The sequence below is a fragment of the Chelonoidis abingdonii genome, chromosome 2 (assembly GCF_003597395.2).
Source record: "Chelonoidis abingdonii isolate Lonesome George chromosome 2, CheloAbing_2.0, whole genome shotgun sequence".
NCBI classification, from domain to species: domain Eukaryota; kingdom Metazoa; phylum Chordata; order Testudines; family Testudinidae; genus Chelonoidis; species Chelonoidis abingdonii.
This window is the reverse complement of record NC_133770.1, coordinates 73,309,571-73,328,012: the sequence shown is the minus strand read 5'-3', so window position 1 is coordinate 73,328,012 and position 18,442 is coordinate 73,309,571. Positions and strand designations below refer to the sequence as shown.

General features: G+C 39.3%; 1 protein-coding gene across 3 annotated transcripts in view; it reads left to right on the top strand.

Annotated features, from left to right (window-relative positions):
• The window catches only part of ZNF385D (zinc finger protein 385D), a 419,438-nt gene that overhangs the window by 108,627 nt on the left and 292,369 nt on the right, over window positions 1–18,442 (top strand). For 2 of the 3 annotated variants that reach the window (XM_032781182.2, XM_032781179.2), the window contains exon 1: window positions 16,981–17,167. The exons of the other annotated variant lie outside the window; for it this stretch is intronic. In XM_032781182.2, the coding sequence (XP_032637073.1) occupies window positions 17,146–17,167 (22 nt within the window). In that variant the 5' untranslated portion in view covers window positions 16,981–17,145. Of the gene's footprint in view, window positions 1–16,980; window positions 17,168–18,442 lie in introns of those variants that run through there. 3 annotated transcript variants of the gene reach the window in all.

Sequence of the window (18,442 nt, the reverse complement as noted above, 5' to 3'; positions counted from 1 at the left end):
GGATGGGAACATCCATTCATATGAATGGAGCAGTTGATACTCCTCAGAGCAATTGTTTCAGTTTATATTTGTCTCCATGAGTCTCCTGTCGGGACAGTGAGCTGGAAATGATAGCAATGTGGGGAATTATGGGGGATGAGGGGAGAAAAAGAGAGAGAGAGACCAGTCTTTTCTCACATGCCTACATTTCCTGTAACAACCATGTAATAAAACTGTCAAATCCTTGGAACATAGAACATGTCTGAGATTTCTCTCACCAGCCCTGCTAGCAACTACCTATTGCAAACATTTCAAACAGCCACAATTATTCCCATTCTGCTATAACAAAGTGTCTACACTATGTGCTGTGGGCATGATTCCAGCTTGAGAAGACATGCTTCACTAGCTCTGATTGAGCTAGTGCACTAAACAGAGAGAATCAAAGTTTCTCTTCCAGAACATCAAGTTCAGCAAAACTCATACTTGTGAAAACCAGGAAATAAAGAGTTAAGGTAGTGTGGGCATGAACCTCAACTCTGCCCTCTTAAGTGATTCTCCACTACTCTCTTAAAACATATATTCTGCCTTTACACTGTACTTAACAGGAGCTACCCACAGCCATCCTACACACAATTGCTTAGCCTACTCCACAGAAAGAACACCCCATCTGCTAAATTTTATAGCCCCTTCAGTCCCTTTACAAACACTTCACACTTATCCCATCAAACACTTTGTTTTCACTTACTCTTCATTAAACTCACAGACCACATTCATCGCCTGCTGACAATGCCCATGGCAAGAAGACTTCTGTGACCCACTACTGCCGCAACCTACATAAAACAGCACAGAAATGAGGCATTCTGGATTTCTTCAGGCACACATAACACCTTTCCTTTGATCATACAGACCTGGATCAGAGAGAAGGGCTCACATACACAATCAGAGGGGCATGGTTCCCTAGATCATTTCATATCACAATCACCACTCTTCCAAGCTGCTCCAACTAATTCCTCCACCATTCAGTACAAGTACATCTACCACAATGAATGCAACTGGCATACATGCAGATAATTTCCAGTAGCTATTCCCCGCTCCAGCAGGACTGAGTTAAAGGTGCATGGGTGTTAAACCATAATTCTGTATTTCTTGGTTTTGTTGAACTTGACATTCTGGAAGGGAGCAAGATACCACTGTGCAACCTTAACTATGCATCAATGAAGGGTTGTTGGGTTTTTTTGCCATTTAATACCATAAGTATTAAATATTCTCTAGGCTTCTGACTATCCTTTGATCATGTAGGATTATGGGTGTCCTCAACTCTCAAGTCATTTGGGATTGAATCAGTGGGACTAGAGTCCTCAGTGACTTGCAGGAGGTTCTTTGCACCTTCTGGCATCTCATTATATACACTTTCAATATTTTTGTTGTTTATGAATCTTTTCCTTGCTTGTTGTCAAGCGTTTATAATCATAACTAGAATCAATCAAAGGGAGGAACAATTTGGATCTCCCTGTAGTGTCTTCTTTAAAACATAAAATGTATCTCTTTTGAATTAATTTACCCATTTCATAAAATCTTGATGTCATAATCCCCTGTTGACAGCCATACAGTATTTCTATTTGATATTATTTGACCAGTCTTTGCTTGTTTGTCTTTTGGCAAGCTTTGTTTTGAACTGGTTATACCTTCTCAGAATTTTTGTCTTCGTGATTCAGGCAGGGTGTGCCCTTTAACTCTCCATTAAATGTCCAAGATGGGTGATATATTTAATATTTGTACATTTCCTTTTCTTCCCGCACACATTATTTCTTGTTGCACATTTGCCGTTCATAAAATTCCATAAATACATATTTTGTAAATTGTCCCTTCAATAATATTTGGAGAGAAAGATTGTTCTGTGTCTTGCCCTCCAACCCTTTTCCCCTCAAAGTAATGGGCCAATTTGGTACATTAGTCTTTACCTTTTGTATACACTTCTATTTCTGACATTTAAAAAAAATCTGTTTAGCATCAGTTGAATGCCTTTGAGTCATGGAACTGAGATCAAAGACTAATCCATTAGTTGCCTCTCAGAATTGCCCTTGCCTGAGTGACACTCACAGAAAGTTGAAAACTAACCTTGGCACAATATGTTGACTTCAGCGAGACTAATTCTGAAAGTGTGTAGTATGCCCATTTGTTATTTACTTAGCCAATCTTGTTAAATAATCACATAAGTCATATAAAGAGTTGTGTATCTTTAATCTTGTTTGTTTTGTCTATTGCCTTATAGTTCTTTGAGTAATTTTTCCCTTGAAAAACGGAAAGTAGTCACTTCTATTGATGATCTGAGATAAATAGTGCACTTTTAGCTTAGCTGCTGGTTTTTAAAAATGCTTGAAACTGTTGGATTTTCCATTCTAAAATTTAAAATACTAAACCAGTTCCTTACCAAGCAGTGCACGCTTGGGGACAGTGCCCCAAGCAGCTCACTGGGTTATAAGTATCTCAGATTGGACCTTTCCAACTGACAAACCTCATTAGGACCCATCTCATGATTTGTTCCAGTCAGATCTCAACTAGCTCCAGTGGCCTGGGTGAGTATGAAAACCATGCCCCCTCTCTATTCTCAGGCCTGTGCAGGGACCCTGACAGAAGCCAGAGCCTGAAAGTGCTCCCTTTCTCCATTCTGGAGGTAGCCAAGAAGAGATGAGTGAAGCCACAAGCTGCATGAGACATAGAGGCACACCCCCTCAGTATGGATTGCTATGCCTAGGACCATTGCCCAAACAGCCCACTAGATTACAGGGGCATCATCTGCACACACTTGCTAACCTACCAACTGCACTACAACTTGCTAGTGTTGCAACGGTTGTAATTTAAACCTGCAAGACTAGACCTCTAAGATGCAGAATGGAAGGTGAAGACCCATATGAGTGAAACATCCCTTCCAAACTCCAGGACTGTACTTCACCCTAGGCACTGGTATTGAAGGAAATCCAGAAAAATAGTTTAAGAGGGGGAGGAGTGGAACCCTCAAAGCATTACTTGCCTTAGAGCAAACTGTAGCAACCTCCAGCTCCTCCAGAGAAGAGCCTATCACCGGCCCCATTACCACCCCTGCTATCCAATGGCTGTAGTGGTAGGCAGGAAAGGAATTGGAAGAGAGAAAACAAAGAATCAACTGTCTCCACAACACATGCTGAAACGAATGAGAGGGGGAAAGGGAAGCACAGAAGCACATGAAGCATTGCCCTAGCTGATCCTAGTTGTGATCTTTTCCACTCTACCCATCCGAAGGTGACTCCACTACTCTTAGCCTCATCAAAGCTGCACTTTAGCTAGTGAGCTGAGTAGTTGCTCAAATTTGCTCATACATACAAAATATAATATTTACCTATCCAGTCAATCCAAACAAGATTTTTTCTCTCTCCTGCATGCACATACCTGCTTGCACATACATACACAAAACAAAATCTTGTTTGGATTGACTCCCGTGGAATATTTCATCCCAAAAGACAGGGAGTTGGCTGAAAAAATGATGTGCCGTGGGAGAGTTGGAATGGAAACTACATCTCAGTCTTAGCTACAGAATTTGCTATTGGCAAACATAATAGATAAGGTTCATTTGAGGTATTACCATTTATCCAATGCTTTTCTTGTGAAATGGTTATAATGAAACTATTACTGCAGATTTATAGTACGGCATGGGTACTTAACCAAAAAAAATAAGTAATGATAACCAAATAACCATTTTGACTCTTATTTGTCAGTGAGCTTTTTTTGATAGGACCAAAAGTTGTTGTGGCTCAATTTTACTTAAATTTGATATCCTGTCCTTGGTTTTATGGAGCTGGAAAGTTTTTATAGCTCTGTTTCTACTTCAGATTTATTCACATGTTCATGGATGTCATGACTAGGCAGCTGTTGTGAAACTAGCCTCATTGTTGAGAAAAATAACCTATTTGGTTTCATCTCGGTGCATTTTAATAAATAGAGAACGTTTATATTTTATCATAGATGGACCTAATTCTGATCACTGTTTACAAGTAAATCCGAAGTAACTCAATTGAGTTTGATAACTGAGATCAGAGTTTCATGCTGTCTTGTATGATATTCATTTCTTGACCTGACTGATTATTAGTCATGTATTTAAATTAATTTGTTCAGAAATCGGTGGATTTTTGGTATGCTTTTCTATCAGCTATTTTTTTTGGCAAAAGACCTTTTAGACATAATTAAAATTTAACTTTTTGTATTGTGTTGTAACTAACATCTCATTATTTTCACATATTATACCACCTACTGTTGATGTCTGAAGTGTGGGCCAAACTTGCCCTTAAAGTCAATGGCATTGTAGGAAAATGAACATAAAACACAGCTCAGTTAATTTTAATGTGTAAGCAACTACTTTTAGTAAAAATAATTACTTGATGAAATGCTCTGGGGGTCAGTGTTCAAGGAAGGACATGATAGATAAGTAACGAAAAAGTGTTCTAATACAAAAAGGAGAAAATTTAAAACAAGATTATCTTTGGTGGCATGCTATAGGCTTTTGGATAAAATGCTTACACTGGGTTTTTCTGTCTCCTCCACTATTTTCTCAGTGCGGGCTTTCCATTTAGTAATCCCATATTCTATTACTCAGAGCTAAATTGCCAAATCGCTGCAACACAATGTGAGCTAGAAGTCACTTTTATACTGCAGCCAACTTTCTAGGAGGAGTTGGAAAAGAAATCCACCTAAACAAAACTCACTTCCCTCACAAAAATGAGAAATCGGGCTTTGTGCATATGAAGTTCAGAGGAGGTGGGAAGGTGACAAGGCAGAAGGTTGCAGTTTACTGCCAGTCACTCTCCAACACAAGTTTGCTATTCCATGTCATGGGTTAGAATGGTGGCTGCATTCAACCGTTCCCCTCACCTTTAGTAGATGTTAAAGTCACAGCATCCATGTAATGGAAGACCCTGTTTCCTTGCTGGACTGCCACCTTCAACATCACTTTTGATTCTGGTTTGTGCAGAACACAGAGGCAGAGAGACACATCCCCCTACTCCCATGCTGATCCACCAGCAAGCCCTTCCTCACTTTAGCTCCACTACAGAGCTAAAGTGATACACAGAACTTAGTATAGATCCTCTGCACTGAGGTGAAATTTTCAGACAAATAGTTTAGGCACCCCAAAATTCAGACTCTGGTCAACCAAACTGTTTGCAAATTTGAGACAAATGTGGTGGTGAGTTGTTTTGGACAAAAACAAACACCCGCCCCCTAAGAAACAGTAGGGGGAATAGATTCACAAGGAGCTTGGGTGCCATTCAGAAAACAGTCCCCTCCTTTCACCCAATAGCACAGTGTTTAGGGCATTTGGTGGGAAGAAAGGAGACCCAGGTTCAATTCCCTGCTTTAATTATTATGTATTTATACAAAGTGCAACAGCCTCAAGGGGAGAAATTGAGAGTCTCCCCCTGCAAATAACCAACATGCTGGTAGCTAGGGCACTCACTTGGGAGAAGAGCGACCTGGATTCAAGTCCCTGCTCTAGCATAGGGATTTGAACCTTGGGCTCCTACATCCCAGCTCAGTTCCCTAATCACTGTCCTATTAGGGAGCTGTGTGTGTGCGTGTGTGTGCATGTGCACATGTGTGTGCACGCACACACAGTTGTCATTCGTGGTTGTTTTTTTGGGGGGCGGGGGAGGTAAATCCAGCCCTTTGTTTTTATTTTAGAAAATGTTTTAAATGCCTGGAAATGAAACAAAATTTTTGTTCCTTTTTTTGATTGACCAGAAATTCAAAGTATTTTGGTTTGACTCAAACTGATTTTTTCCCCATTTTTCAGAACTGCCAGTGGAGCGAAAACATCAGTTATTTTCACAGTTATGCTTTGCCCCATAGATAGTCCATACACTAGTAATAATCACCTTGAATGCAGTTTTCTTGGAGGTAATTCATTTACTAGATGAGCAGTAGTGAAGATAGGCGAGCAACTGCAAAATCTGTGGCTGGAGATCCCAAACCTATATGAAATCATTTCAGGTATCTAATTTAAGAGGTAGAGTAAACTTTTAATTAAGCCCTTTTGCCTTTCTGATTTATCACAGAGTTCAGAGATGGGTGCACATAGGAAGAAGCTCTGTGATCTAAGAACCTAGACCACTATTTTCAAATGTGTGTGCCTAAACTTTGACACCATCCCCTCTAAATCCATAGTTAGGCACCTAAAAGTGGTCTGATGATGTTTAGAGATACTGAGTTTGCGAACCATCCAAAAAGGTGAGCCACTTAAGCATCTAATGGCCTAAATTTAAATGCCTGTGTTAGGGAATTATGGATTTTGCCCTTAATATATTTGAGAAGTGTTGTATTTAAGCTTTATTTATAGTATGTGAGAGAGAGCTTGACTGTGAGGTACAGCACCGGTCTATACTACAAACTTATGTTGTTCTAACTACGTCGCTCAGGGGTGTGGAGAATCCATGCCCCTAAGTGACACAGTTACACTGACACAGTGTAGACAATGGGAGGACTTTTTCCTGTTGGCATAGCTACCGCCTTTCAGGGAGGCATAATACCTACGAGAAGCTTTTTTGTTGGCATAGTTAATGTCTTCACAAAGCACTACAGTGGTGCCACTGCACCACAGCACCACTGTAAGTGTAGACAGGCCTGCAGTCTTTTCACTGGGGCATGGGAAACAGAGAGAATTAATTTATGGGCAGATATAGTGGCAGGGTGTTTTCAGACTTCATAATTAAATTCAGAGATACAGAAGATCAAAGGGGAACAGTACAAAAAGATGTACAAAAAAATCAGGTGCTGATACAAATTAGAGTTTCTCTGTGTAAATGTCTTTCTGAATTAGAATGACAAGAGGCTCTGTTAATAAGATCAAAAGGTGGGAACAGTGATGAAACCCTCCTTTTAAAGCTAACTATTATAAACCAGATATGAAAGTATTTGAATGTTGTTGGCAGTGTGTTAGAAAAGCACTGTCTTTGTTCTTCTGTAAGAAAAGTACTGGAGCATTCAGAGTTCAAATGAAATCAATTGTTCCTGGGTGATTTTACAATAATTTTTTTTAAACAGTAAAGGCAGCACACATTTTGTGTTTTGATCCCATTTTGCTTTTAAAGATAAGCATTGATGGCCCGTGACAGTCCTCAGAGAACTCAGTGGAACACTTAGTTACAGTAGGATGCTGTATTGGCTGTTGTTTGGTCACGGTATTCAGTCTACAGATTGAGGAACCAGTGCCTCAGCACTGTTTTTGCAGTTTGGAGATGCCATTCTTTAGTAGGGGATGAAAAATTAAGGTCATTAAAGATCCAGTGGGAATCTTGCAAGTGTAGGGGTGTTATTAACAGCAGTGTTCTCATCAAATTGTCAGTGGGTAATTTACATTCTTCCCACATACATCCCAGTTTGGTTTCAGTGGAAGATATTTCTTGCTCTCTGCCCTAAACTGCTGTGTAGTGCTGCTGTGCACTGCCACCAGCTGCCATGTTCATCCCAGAGGTGGCTGGATTTCAGTGGGTGTGAATGATCCAATAGTGATCCCAAGTTCTGAAGCCTCCTGAGGTGCAGTGTATAAATGTAAGTCACTGGCATTTTCCTTATATGCCAACACGTTTTTTTTCCACACTGTGTTATGTAGCACATAGGTATAGAAGTGCAAGGTGTGAATTTAAGGATCAAATTCAGAACTGATGAGAAAAAGTCAGTGTAAGTTGGTTTAAAATAGCTGTTGAAAGAGCAGAACCTGTACTTTATCTTACCCCATCCTTCCACCTACTCTGTACATAAGTTACTGGTGTGTTACAGTTTACTTCTGTGTAACTTGCCCCATCTTTTATGTCGCTGTAATTTTGCCCAGAATGTTTTTCCTTTGAGGACTATACTTGACATGTTGATTGTGCATGTTTTCCATGGTATTAATTAACATGGTTTGTAGCCTTCTCTTCTTCATTGGTATTTTATTGTATATTTAGAGTCCAATCCAAGTCCCGTTATAATCAACAAAAAAACCTCCCATTGACTTCAGCAGGAATTGGCTCAGACTCCTTCTTTGCAACAATTTCCAGTTTGGAATTACAAGTATAGAAGATATCATAGATTGTATGTTGGGAAAGAGAGATCTTAGTTCATTATCAGCCTTCAATTTTGGACCTTGCTGTGATGAATGAATCACTAGACTGGTTATATAGGAACCAGTGATCATGATCTAATTACATTCAATATGGCGAAACAGAGGACAGTTCCCAGCAGTATATACTGGTGCTTCAAAGGGCCTAACTTCTCAAATGGAGGAGAATTATTAATGAAGTTATTAGGGAAAAAATTCAGACAAAAATAAAAATGAGTATCAGGAGTTATTTGTTTATCAGGAGTATTTACTAGATAGTCAAAAAGCCATGACTGAATAATCAACAAAGAGAGTAACTTTAGCCTAAAATCCATCTTGGTTCAGTGGCAAAGTGAAGTCTGCAATTAGAAATAAGGAGGCAACATATATCAAATACAAAAAAAGGGAAAACAGATCGCAATCAATATAAATGAGAAGTTATAAAGTGTAGAAAATAGAAAAGGGCAGCCAAAGACATTGGGGGAGACTCCATGGGTGACAATACTATGGAAAATAAAGTTTTTTAAAGTATATTAAGAATAAAAGAAATCCTGGCAATGGTATAGGCCCATTACTAGATGGAGATGGTAAAACTGCCAATAGTGATGCTGAAAAGGCAAAAGTGCTTAATAAATATTACCGTTCTATACTTGAAAAGAAGCAGGATGATGTACTATGCCTATCACAAGAAGTACTTTCCAATCCATTAGTAATCAAGGAGGATACTAAGAGCTACTATGGAAACCCATTTTTACATTAGAAGGCCCAGATAACTTTCCCCCAAGAGTCCTAAAAGAGTTGACTGAGAGGTTTTTTCTGGCCCCCTGATGTCCATTTTTAATACATTTTGGAAGAACAGGGAAATTTCAGAAGACTGAAAGAATGCTAATGTACCAATATTAAAAAGGGCATTCAGAATGACACAGGTAACTATAGGCCAGTTAGTCTGACATCAATTCTGGGCAAAATAATAGGAAAGCTAATATGAAATTCCATTGATAAAAAATTAAAGCATAAAATGAATAGATTTCAAAGCTAGAAGGGACCATTGTGATCATCTAGTTTGACTTCCTATATAATACAGGAGGTCAGATTAAAACACAGTTAATGCAATCATCATCATTTTATGGTAAATATGTCTTGACAAACCTGATTTAACATTTTATGAGATTACAAGTTTGGTTGATAAAGGCAATAATGATAATGTAATATAATTGGACTTCTGTAAGGCATTTTGATTAAGACACTAGAAAGATACAAAATTAATGTCACATTTTAAACAGATTATAAATGGGGTAACTGACAGATCTCAAAATGTTGTTATACATTATCAATCATAATAGAGAATATGTTTCTAGTGGGTTGCCACAAGGATCACTTTTAGCCCTATACTGTTTATATATCTATCCAGCACCTGAAAGAGAACATAAAATCATTACAGATAGTTCGAAGATGACACACAGAATGGAGGAGAAGTAAATAATGAAGAGGATGGGTCACTGATATAGAGTGATTTGGATCATATGATAAGCTGGGTGCAAGTAAACAATATATGTTTCATTATGTCCAAATGTAAATTTATACATCTAGGAACAAAGAATGTAGGCAATACTTATAGAATGGGGGGACAGGATTCTACCTTGGGAAGTAATGACTCTAAGAAGGATATAGGGGTCATAGTGGATGAGCAACTCAACAATGTTGTGGCAAAAAGGTTTCATGTGATCTTTGGATGTAGTAACAGCAGGGTAATGAGTAGTAGGGGGGTGATTTGACCTCTGGATACAGCATTGGTGAAACCACTAATGGAATACTGCTTTCAGTTCTGGTGTCCACATTTTAAAAAGTATATTGAATAATTGGAGATGGTGCAGAAAACAGATTTAAGGAATGAAGAAAATGCCTTATGGTCAGAGATTTACAATTCAATCTGTTTAGTTTAGCCAAAAGGAGATTGAGGGATGACTTGATGACAGTGTATAAGTATCTTCCACAGGGAGAGAATATTGGATAGAAAAGGCTTTTTAATCTAGTGGAGTAAAGCATAAGAAGAACTCATGATTGAAGGCTGAAGCCAGGGAAATTTAAACTGGAAATCAGTGAAGGTGATTAGTCATTGGAGTGGTGGATTCTCCATCTCTTGCTGTCTTCAAATCAAGACTAGATGCCATTCTGGAAGATACGCTTTAGCCAACAGAAATTATTGGGCTTAAAACAGGGGTAAATGGTGAAATATAATGCCTGTGATATATAGGAGTTCAGATTAGATGATCTAATGGTCCCTTCTGGGCTTATACCTTATGAATCTATTCATAAGGGGGTCCTATATAGCTGAATCCTTTGTCCTCCAGGATGGACCATAACCTGCCTGTACAGGAAACAGTGGTCTGAGAACCAAGTAAAGGCACAATCTCCTGAAATAGAAGTGGTGGTGAATTTCTCATTAGTCCAACTAATATTCTTATGTGGATGGTCCCTGTCACTGCCACCTGAAGGAATGGGTAAGGTTACAGTCTAGGGGCAATGGCACTCGGTTAGGGCCAGTGGGTTTGTCCAGGGCCATAAATTGCCTTAGTCCGGCTCTTGACTGAAATAGTTACGAATGTTTTTAAAAATATTTTATCTATAACATGAACCATGAGTAAGACTTATCACTTCCTGCCACCACTTTTTGCTTATATGATTAGAATATCTCTAACAAATTGTGATCAATAGACATGATCAAAGAAGCTTCTGCATTAGGCATGTTATTCATTCTGATTTATTATCTTAAACCCAATCAAATACCTCAATGGGTCCCTCAGTGGAATAACAAGCAGAGCCAGTGCCTGAAATGTTGAACTGAGTTTTTTTTTTTAAGGCACTGTAATAAACATCACCATTCATGAACAAACTGTGACCTTTCATTTGAAATAATATCTATGTCCAGACCTTTCATTTGAAATATATCTATGTCCAGACTGTAAACTAGTATCAGTATAAAATTTAAGCCACTTGGTTTCTACACATAAATGCATATTGGTGCTATTCATAGTTCTTAAACCTCATATTTAGAAAATCCTAGCATTTTACACATAACGTTTGCTGCAAGTACTGTTACTGAATAGATAAAGTCTGCATGGCTAAGATTTGTAAAGATTTGTAAAGGTTCGCCACGTCAAAAGGAGTGTCTTTGTTTATCTCTAGAAAATGCTTTTATAAGAGGTTCTGGATAGTCAATGCCAATAGAGAATGGACCAGTTGATCAGATAGCAGCTAAACTAATGAAAAGCATCATGGAAGTGACAAGAAGATAGATTAAGTTCCTGCACTTGTATTCACGTGTGGCAGTATGAGTTCCTTTGGGTACTGCTGCAGTTAAATGGTATTCATGGTGACAAATACTGCAGATTTCTAGAAGTGACACTTTTGAGTCAAGGGTAAAAAGCACATGTGGTAGTTTTATCCATTGGAAAAAGACCAGAACAGAGATGAGCTACTATGCTAGTTACACACACACACACACACTCTCTCTCTCTCTCTTCCCCTTTAATTTAACCTCAGGGGATTAGTTAGGAATTACAAAATCTATGTTATTTTGTAGAAAAATGCCATATGTCTTAAACTATTCCAAATGGCTTCAAAGTAAAAACAAACCAAAGTTCTAGCCAATGTGTTAAGTATATTTAACTTCAGGCACAAATTTATGCATACTTGGAAACACTTCCAATTACCTTTGGAATCTTGCAAAATTGTGGCTTGGTTACTCTTCTTTCTGCACTGTTGTTGTTATGACATAAATAATAATAAAATATTCATTATTCATAATGTTCTCCCATCCCCAATTTGCTAAAATTCTACTCAGTTTACCTTGAAGAGGTTTTTTTTTTGTTTTTCAAAGGGAAACAAAGAGATTCCATATGATTTGGGCTGCTGCTTCCATTTCGTTTTCAGATTCAACACAGTACATTTCTGTTCATGGTTGTCTGTGCACAATAGATGAAATTTATTTTGAGAAAAATTGGAACCCTCTCAGGTGTATGAGATCTTTTAACCTTCTATACGAGACACATAAACTAATATTGTTGTGTCACTGACGTCTTTTGTTGCATGTTATTACATTTCTGCCAACAAAGAGTCCCTGGATGTGCTTCTGCTCTCACCTTAAAAAAAAAAAAAAAAAAAAAGTGTGGTAAATCTCTCAGACTGAAATTCCTCACAGCCAACCAGTAAGAATCTTGATATAAACCTATTATTGGCTGCTTTCTGGGATAATTCAAAAGCAGAAGAGAGGTTTCCAGGAATCAGCAGGCATGTTAATTTTATTAAATATTAATCAGTGTTTGCAGTATACATGTCTGCACGTAGTTTTAATTCCCAACATGGGGGCAGTGTATAAACTAGCAATAAAATGTGTGAGAAAAGAGTGGGATCAAAGTTAGAAAACAGGATAGTAGAGCATATACCTTACCAAGGGCTGTATTGTGGCTTTGGTCCTGAGTATAGGGCTGGGCCACCCCAGGAGAGAAACAGGGCACAAATTATGTCTTTGGGAAGTACATTTCCCACCCTACTTCTCCCTTGTTCTAGACAGGTTGTAACATGCTGCTGACCTATACCTGCAGGAAATTATAACACCTCTGGTGCCAGCTCAGCTCTGCTGCTCTATGTATCAGAAGGGGAGAACCCAGGGTTTCCCCTACCTGCCCCCTAGCTTATTCCTGCATGCCCAGACGCCTGGTCCGAGTAGTGCACCCAAGGCCATAAGGAAGGTTCTTACTTACTTTATGCCCCTGCATAGCTTGTCCTAAAACACCCATCACCGCAGGTTAAAATTATCGCACCAAATCCTGTTTTCCTGTGCAGCCATGCAATTCCATTCTGGGATCAGAATTTGGCCTGTCTTTGTTGGAGCTCTGATACTTTCTCTGATTTTGGGGGGATTATACATGTGATAAGAGCATGATTTGACCCAAACTATGTGAATTTGGGCTACGGAAGTTTGCCAGAAGGAAAGACCACCCTCTTCCCTTGCATCTGCTCCATAATGGAAATGCAAAGTTACTTAAATAAAATATCCAGTTCTCTTATGGCTGTTTTTTGATTATAGATTTTCTTTGTTTATACAACAAACATATACTAACTGGAGTGACAGTTTTAACACATTAGAATATAAAAGTGAAAATAATCGTCTGAATTGTGTCTGTACTAAAGATGAGTTTTAAAAGGGACAGGATCATCTGGTGGTGTAAATCAGCTAGGCTCCATTCAGTTAAACAGAGCTACATTGCTTTACACCAGCTGAGGTTCTGGCCCAAGACTCATGACAATTTACAATCACACAGGCAGCGCTGCACATTAAGCAGCTGTTTAGAAAGAGGGGGTGATGGCTTCTGTTCCGGCAACTAAGTCGCAAATGCTGCTGTGGTAATCTACCCCTTTAACTATTTGTGCACTCTGTACTCACCAAGTGAAGAGCCTCACTTTCATTTGTCCCTGTTTGTTGCCAGAAAAATAAAGCCACCACAGCAAATAGCTGTGTTACTATCAGCTTCCCCTATGTCTATAACCTTTGCTTAGGGTTACCAGATAGCAACTGTGGAAAAAAGGGGATGGGGATTGGGGGGGGGGATGGGGGAGTAATAGGCGCCTATATAAGAAAAAGTCCCAAAAAACAGGACTGTCCCTTTAAAAATGGGACATCTGGTCACCCTACCTTTGCTGTTAGGTCTAAACATAACAGCTACTTCTACCTTCCTTGGTGTAGAGGGTCTTCCTTCAGCATGCTCAGTGTAGTTTTGCTGTGCAGGATAGAGGCTGGATTTGGAACCTCCTGTAACCTAAAGATCTGCAGAGATGTTGGGGACAGGCAAGGCTAGGAGAAGAGTAGAGTTGAAGGATTTGCCATTGGATAGGTCCTCTGGTCTTTTTGCCCTTGATTAAGTCTGCTGATGATCTGTGAGGATTCCTTCCCCCTCCTCCAAAGATGTCACCACTTCTTATCTGAAATACTTGGACTGCTCATCAGGAACCACGTTTTCTGCTACAGGTGAAATATATTCCCCTGTACAAAGAGGAAGCAAATGAGTGAGTGACAATGACTTTGTAGCCTGGTGATTAGGGCACTCCCGGTGGGAGACCGAAGATCAAGTCCCCAGTCTGGAGAATATTTAATTATTTATACATAGTGGGAAAGCTGAAAGAAACCTATGCCAGAATATCCCATACCTCACTGGTCAGGGCCATTGCTTGCAAAGTAGGAAACTCAACTTCAAATCCCTGTCCTGCAGAGGGGGGAAATTGAACCTTGGTTGTGCACATCCCACATGGGTGCTTTATCCCCTGGGTAAAGGTTATAAAGGAGGCTTCCATTACCTCCTTCTCACCTTTTGTGAACCTAGCCCTTTGTGTCCTTTGCTTTTCTATCAAAAAGTGCATGGAAACACAATGAAATGGTTCATTTTTAATCAACCAAAACATTTTGTTTGACCTAAAATAGATTTTTGTTGACTTTTCAATTTGCCCATTTTTTTGGAACACTTGGGTTTTGTTTAGGTCAAACTGAATTTTTTTTTCTTGATTTAGCTGGGCCAGAGTTAAAAAAACAGTTATTCATCTAGGTTTAGCCATGACCCTTATACACCCCTTTTGCAGGGCTTTCTTGTCATGAATTTCATACCATGGCCCTTTCCCTCCTTCAGACTACACTCAACTCTTTTGGCCTTTGTGGAGGTAGCATGGAACCCAGTCAAGTCTTGTACGGGATGTAGAGTTCACTTGGATGCCTAGTATATAGTCACCATCTCCAACAGAACTTTGCTTGGCTCCTTTGATGCTAGAATAATTTCACCCTAAGTAATTGGACCTTATAAAAACTGAACTTAGTGTAGTGTGGAGGTTTTAAGGATAAGAAGCGGAGCTTTAAATGAATTATACCATTAATGATCTGGATGATGGGATGGGTTGCACCCTCAGCAAGTTCACGGATGACACTAAGCTGAGGGGAGAGGTAGATACGCTGGAGGGTAGGGACAGGGTCCAGTGATGTAGACAAATTGGAGGATTGGGCCAAATGATGAGGTTCAACAAGTATAAGTGCAGACCAACTGGCTAAGTGGCAGTTCTGCAGAAAGGACCTGGATAAGAACCTGGATGAGAGTCAACATGTGCCTTGTTGCCAAGACCACTAACAGTATATTGGCTGCATTGGTAGGAGCTTTCCAGCAGATCAAGGGAAGTGATTATTTCCCTCTTTTCGGCACTGGTGATGCCACATCTGAAGTATTGCTTCCAGTTTTGGGCCCCCCACTACAGAAAGGATGTGGACAAATTGGAAAGAGTCCAGCAGAAGGCAATGAAAATTATTAGGGGGCTGGGGCACATGACTTATGAGGAGAGGCTGAGGGAACTGGGCTTATTTAGTCTGCAGAAGAGAAGAGTGAGGGGGCATTTGATAGCAGCCTTCAACTACCTGAAGAGGGGTTCCAAAGAGGATGGAGCTAGGCTGATCTCAGTGGTGGTAGATGACAAAAGAAGGAGCAGTGGTCTCAAGTTGCAGTGGGGGTGGTCTAGACTGGATATTAGGAAAAAACGCTTTCACTAGGAATAGTGAAACACTGGGATGGGTTACTTAGGGAAGTGGTGGAATCTCCATCCTTAGAGCTTTTTAAGGCCTGGATTGACAAAGCCCTGGCTGGGATAGTTTAGTTGGGGTTGGTCCTGCTTTGAGCAGGGGGTTGGACTTGATGACCTCCTGAGGTCTTTTCCAACCCTAGTCTTCTATGATTCTATGATATCTGTCATCCTCTTTCCTGTGGCATGAAAGCATTTAACCAATTAGACCCCTCATTATAATGAGATAAACACTTCAGTGTACTGTCCTCTGTTATTTTTCGTTTATTTTTATTTATTTATTTATCTTAAGTGTATTACTAGTGAAAGATGCCATACTGGCAATACACAAAGATAATGCCCTTTACTGATCCACAGAACAGACTCAGTACATACAGAGGCATGGATAGTGCAGCCTCACCAGTGCTGCTAATGTGCATTAAATGTAACCTGAGGCATGACCTCTAGGGCAACAGGGTATTTCATTATCTATGTCTTCCATCTTTCTTTTGGAGACTGCCAGCAAAGATGCCAGTTGTAATAACAGTTATGATCATGTGAGGATCTGTCTATTAGGACATGGCTTTGGATCGCCACATGTGTCACAGAGACAACAAACTAGCCATCAGCTGCTAATGACTTACCAACCTGGACAGGACCTTGAGAGCTAGAGGTGAAAGGTTCTGAACCTCATTATCAATCTTTTCTTCCATCAAGTTTGCCTCTCACATTGTTATTTATGGGCAGAAATCATAGTTTGAGCAATCATTTGAGCACACTGTATTTCTATTTATGATTTCTGGGTTTTGAAAAATGCATTTAGAGGGAAACCGAGCTTCACACAAGACTTGGATGGAAACATCTATTTAACCTTTTAGGGGCTCATTCTGCAAAGTGCCAGCCACCTTCATATCCCATTTAGGTCCATGGGAATTGAGGGCATTCTGTACCCTTCTGGATTGTGCTCTTAGTGAGGAAAATAGGTTAATGATATATGTGCTGTCTTTCCCCACCTAGTATATAATTGACCATATTATGTCACTGAGTGCATTTATTACACACACACGCACACCAAACAGTATAAAATTTTAAGATTATCTTTTGCAAGCTGAGGTTAGTTAAACCAGGATATTAGAACACTCCAATGGGAGCTAGTTAAAGAAAAAATCTGTTTGTAGTACTCTTAGTACTGATGTCACAGGCACAGCAAGGACATGACAAGGAGGAGTCAGATTACAGTAAGAATGGGCAGTGCAGCATGCAGCCAGAGTAAACGCTAAATCAGACCGGGATTGTATCAGGGATAAGACTGCCTGCAAAGCACTCATCCTGAGGAGGCACACTACTCACTCACTGTTCCTATGCTGGGAAATTTCCACGCAATGTAGAATGAAAGAGCTCTGTTTTACATGTCAGCCCTGTGCGGGAGCTAATGCTGAATACACAGCGGTGGGATTCTGACTGCATGATTAATGAGAAACATCATGTATTTTGGTAAGTGTTAACTATGATGATGTAATTCTGCTTCTGCTCACGCCTTATCAATAGGAGTAATTTAAAATTTTAAATGCAAGAACATTTCATGCTGGCACGCACCTAAAACTGATAACTAGAAAAACACATTGATTGTGCAGTTTAAAAAGGAACCTATTGTCTTAGAAAGGATTCTGTTTGAATGGGTTATGGCTTAGTGTTAGTCGCTGAAAAAAAATGAACTCACCGTACAGTTTGTTTTATATGAACTTGTGTTTTGTCTGCTTGGGCAGGGGTGGTGAAGAATTGATGTGAAGCATGGGAAGTTACAGAAAAACTTAATGAAATATATAAGCTACTATTGCATGGTTTATAATTGGAAGTCTCAGTAAGTATTAGGTTTTCATTCAGCATTTAGCTCTAAGAATTCTAAGGCTGAAAGGAGAAACAATGCTTTATTTGCAATGGTATGTTTACCGAGTACTCTGCACTTTGCAGATCACAGCTATGGGGCTGGCTGCTAGCATATCATGAATTACATGTAATTTTAAGCCTTTAGAGGTCTCAGAACTGTTAAATATTTGTGCAGAGTTTAGTTTCGTGGCTTGATGGAAATCTTCCTTAGGTTTGCAGCTGAACTGGCTGTATACCCAAAAACATGCTGGATCTTGGATATGTGTTACTAATGTAGTGCAGCAATACAGTGCTGAGATGTACAATCACACTGTAATCCTGCAACTTAATGACGGAAAATATTTTTAAAAATGTGACGAAAGGGAGGAAAATCCTATCTTTTTATATTTGAAGTCTTATGGAACATTGGTATTAATGTATTGCTGCACAATATCTATTAATGAACAGAACTGGAGAATTTCTGGGACATTCAGCAGTTTTCTCTGTTTCCTTAAATATTACATCAACAGTTCACTTTAAGCGTAAAGTATTTCTTTGATATTATGATTGACTGTGGTGTACTGTACATAGTAGTGGGTTTTTAGTGTAGCCATTATTTCCTTATTTCCTTTATCGTCCTTAAAAATATAGGGGGAAGGGCCCCCAACTCATTTACTAAAGCTGACGTCCATCAGTTGCCTTGAAAGCAACTGTGATTTTGCTGTAAATTGTCATAATAGCAAAGATATTTTAAAATTACTGGCAGAAATAGCCACCTTCAAAGATGAATTTCCTCTAATATATCCTCAGAAGAGTGGAAATAGATCACTTATGTATATTGAGTGAACTATTGTTTATGCCATAAACATTTTAGGTTTGAGTGAATTGGATAATTTTGATTGT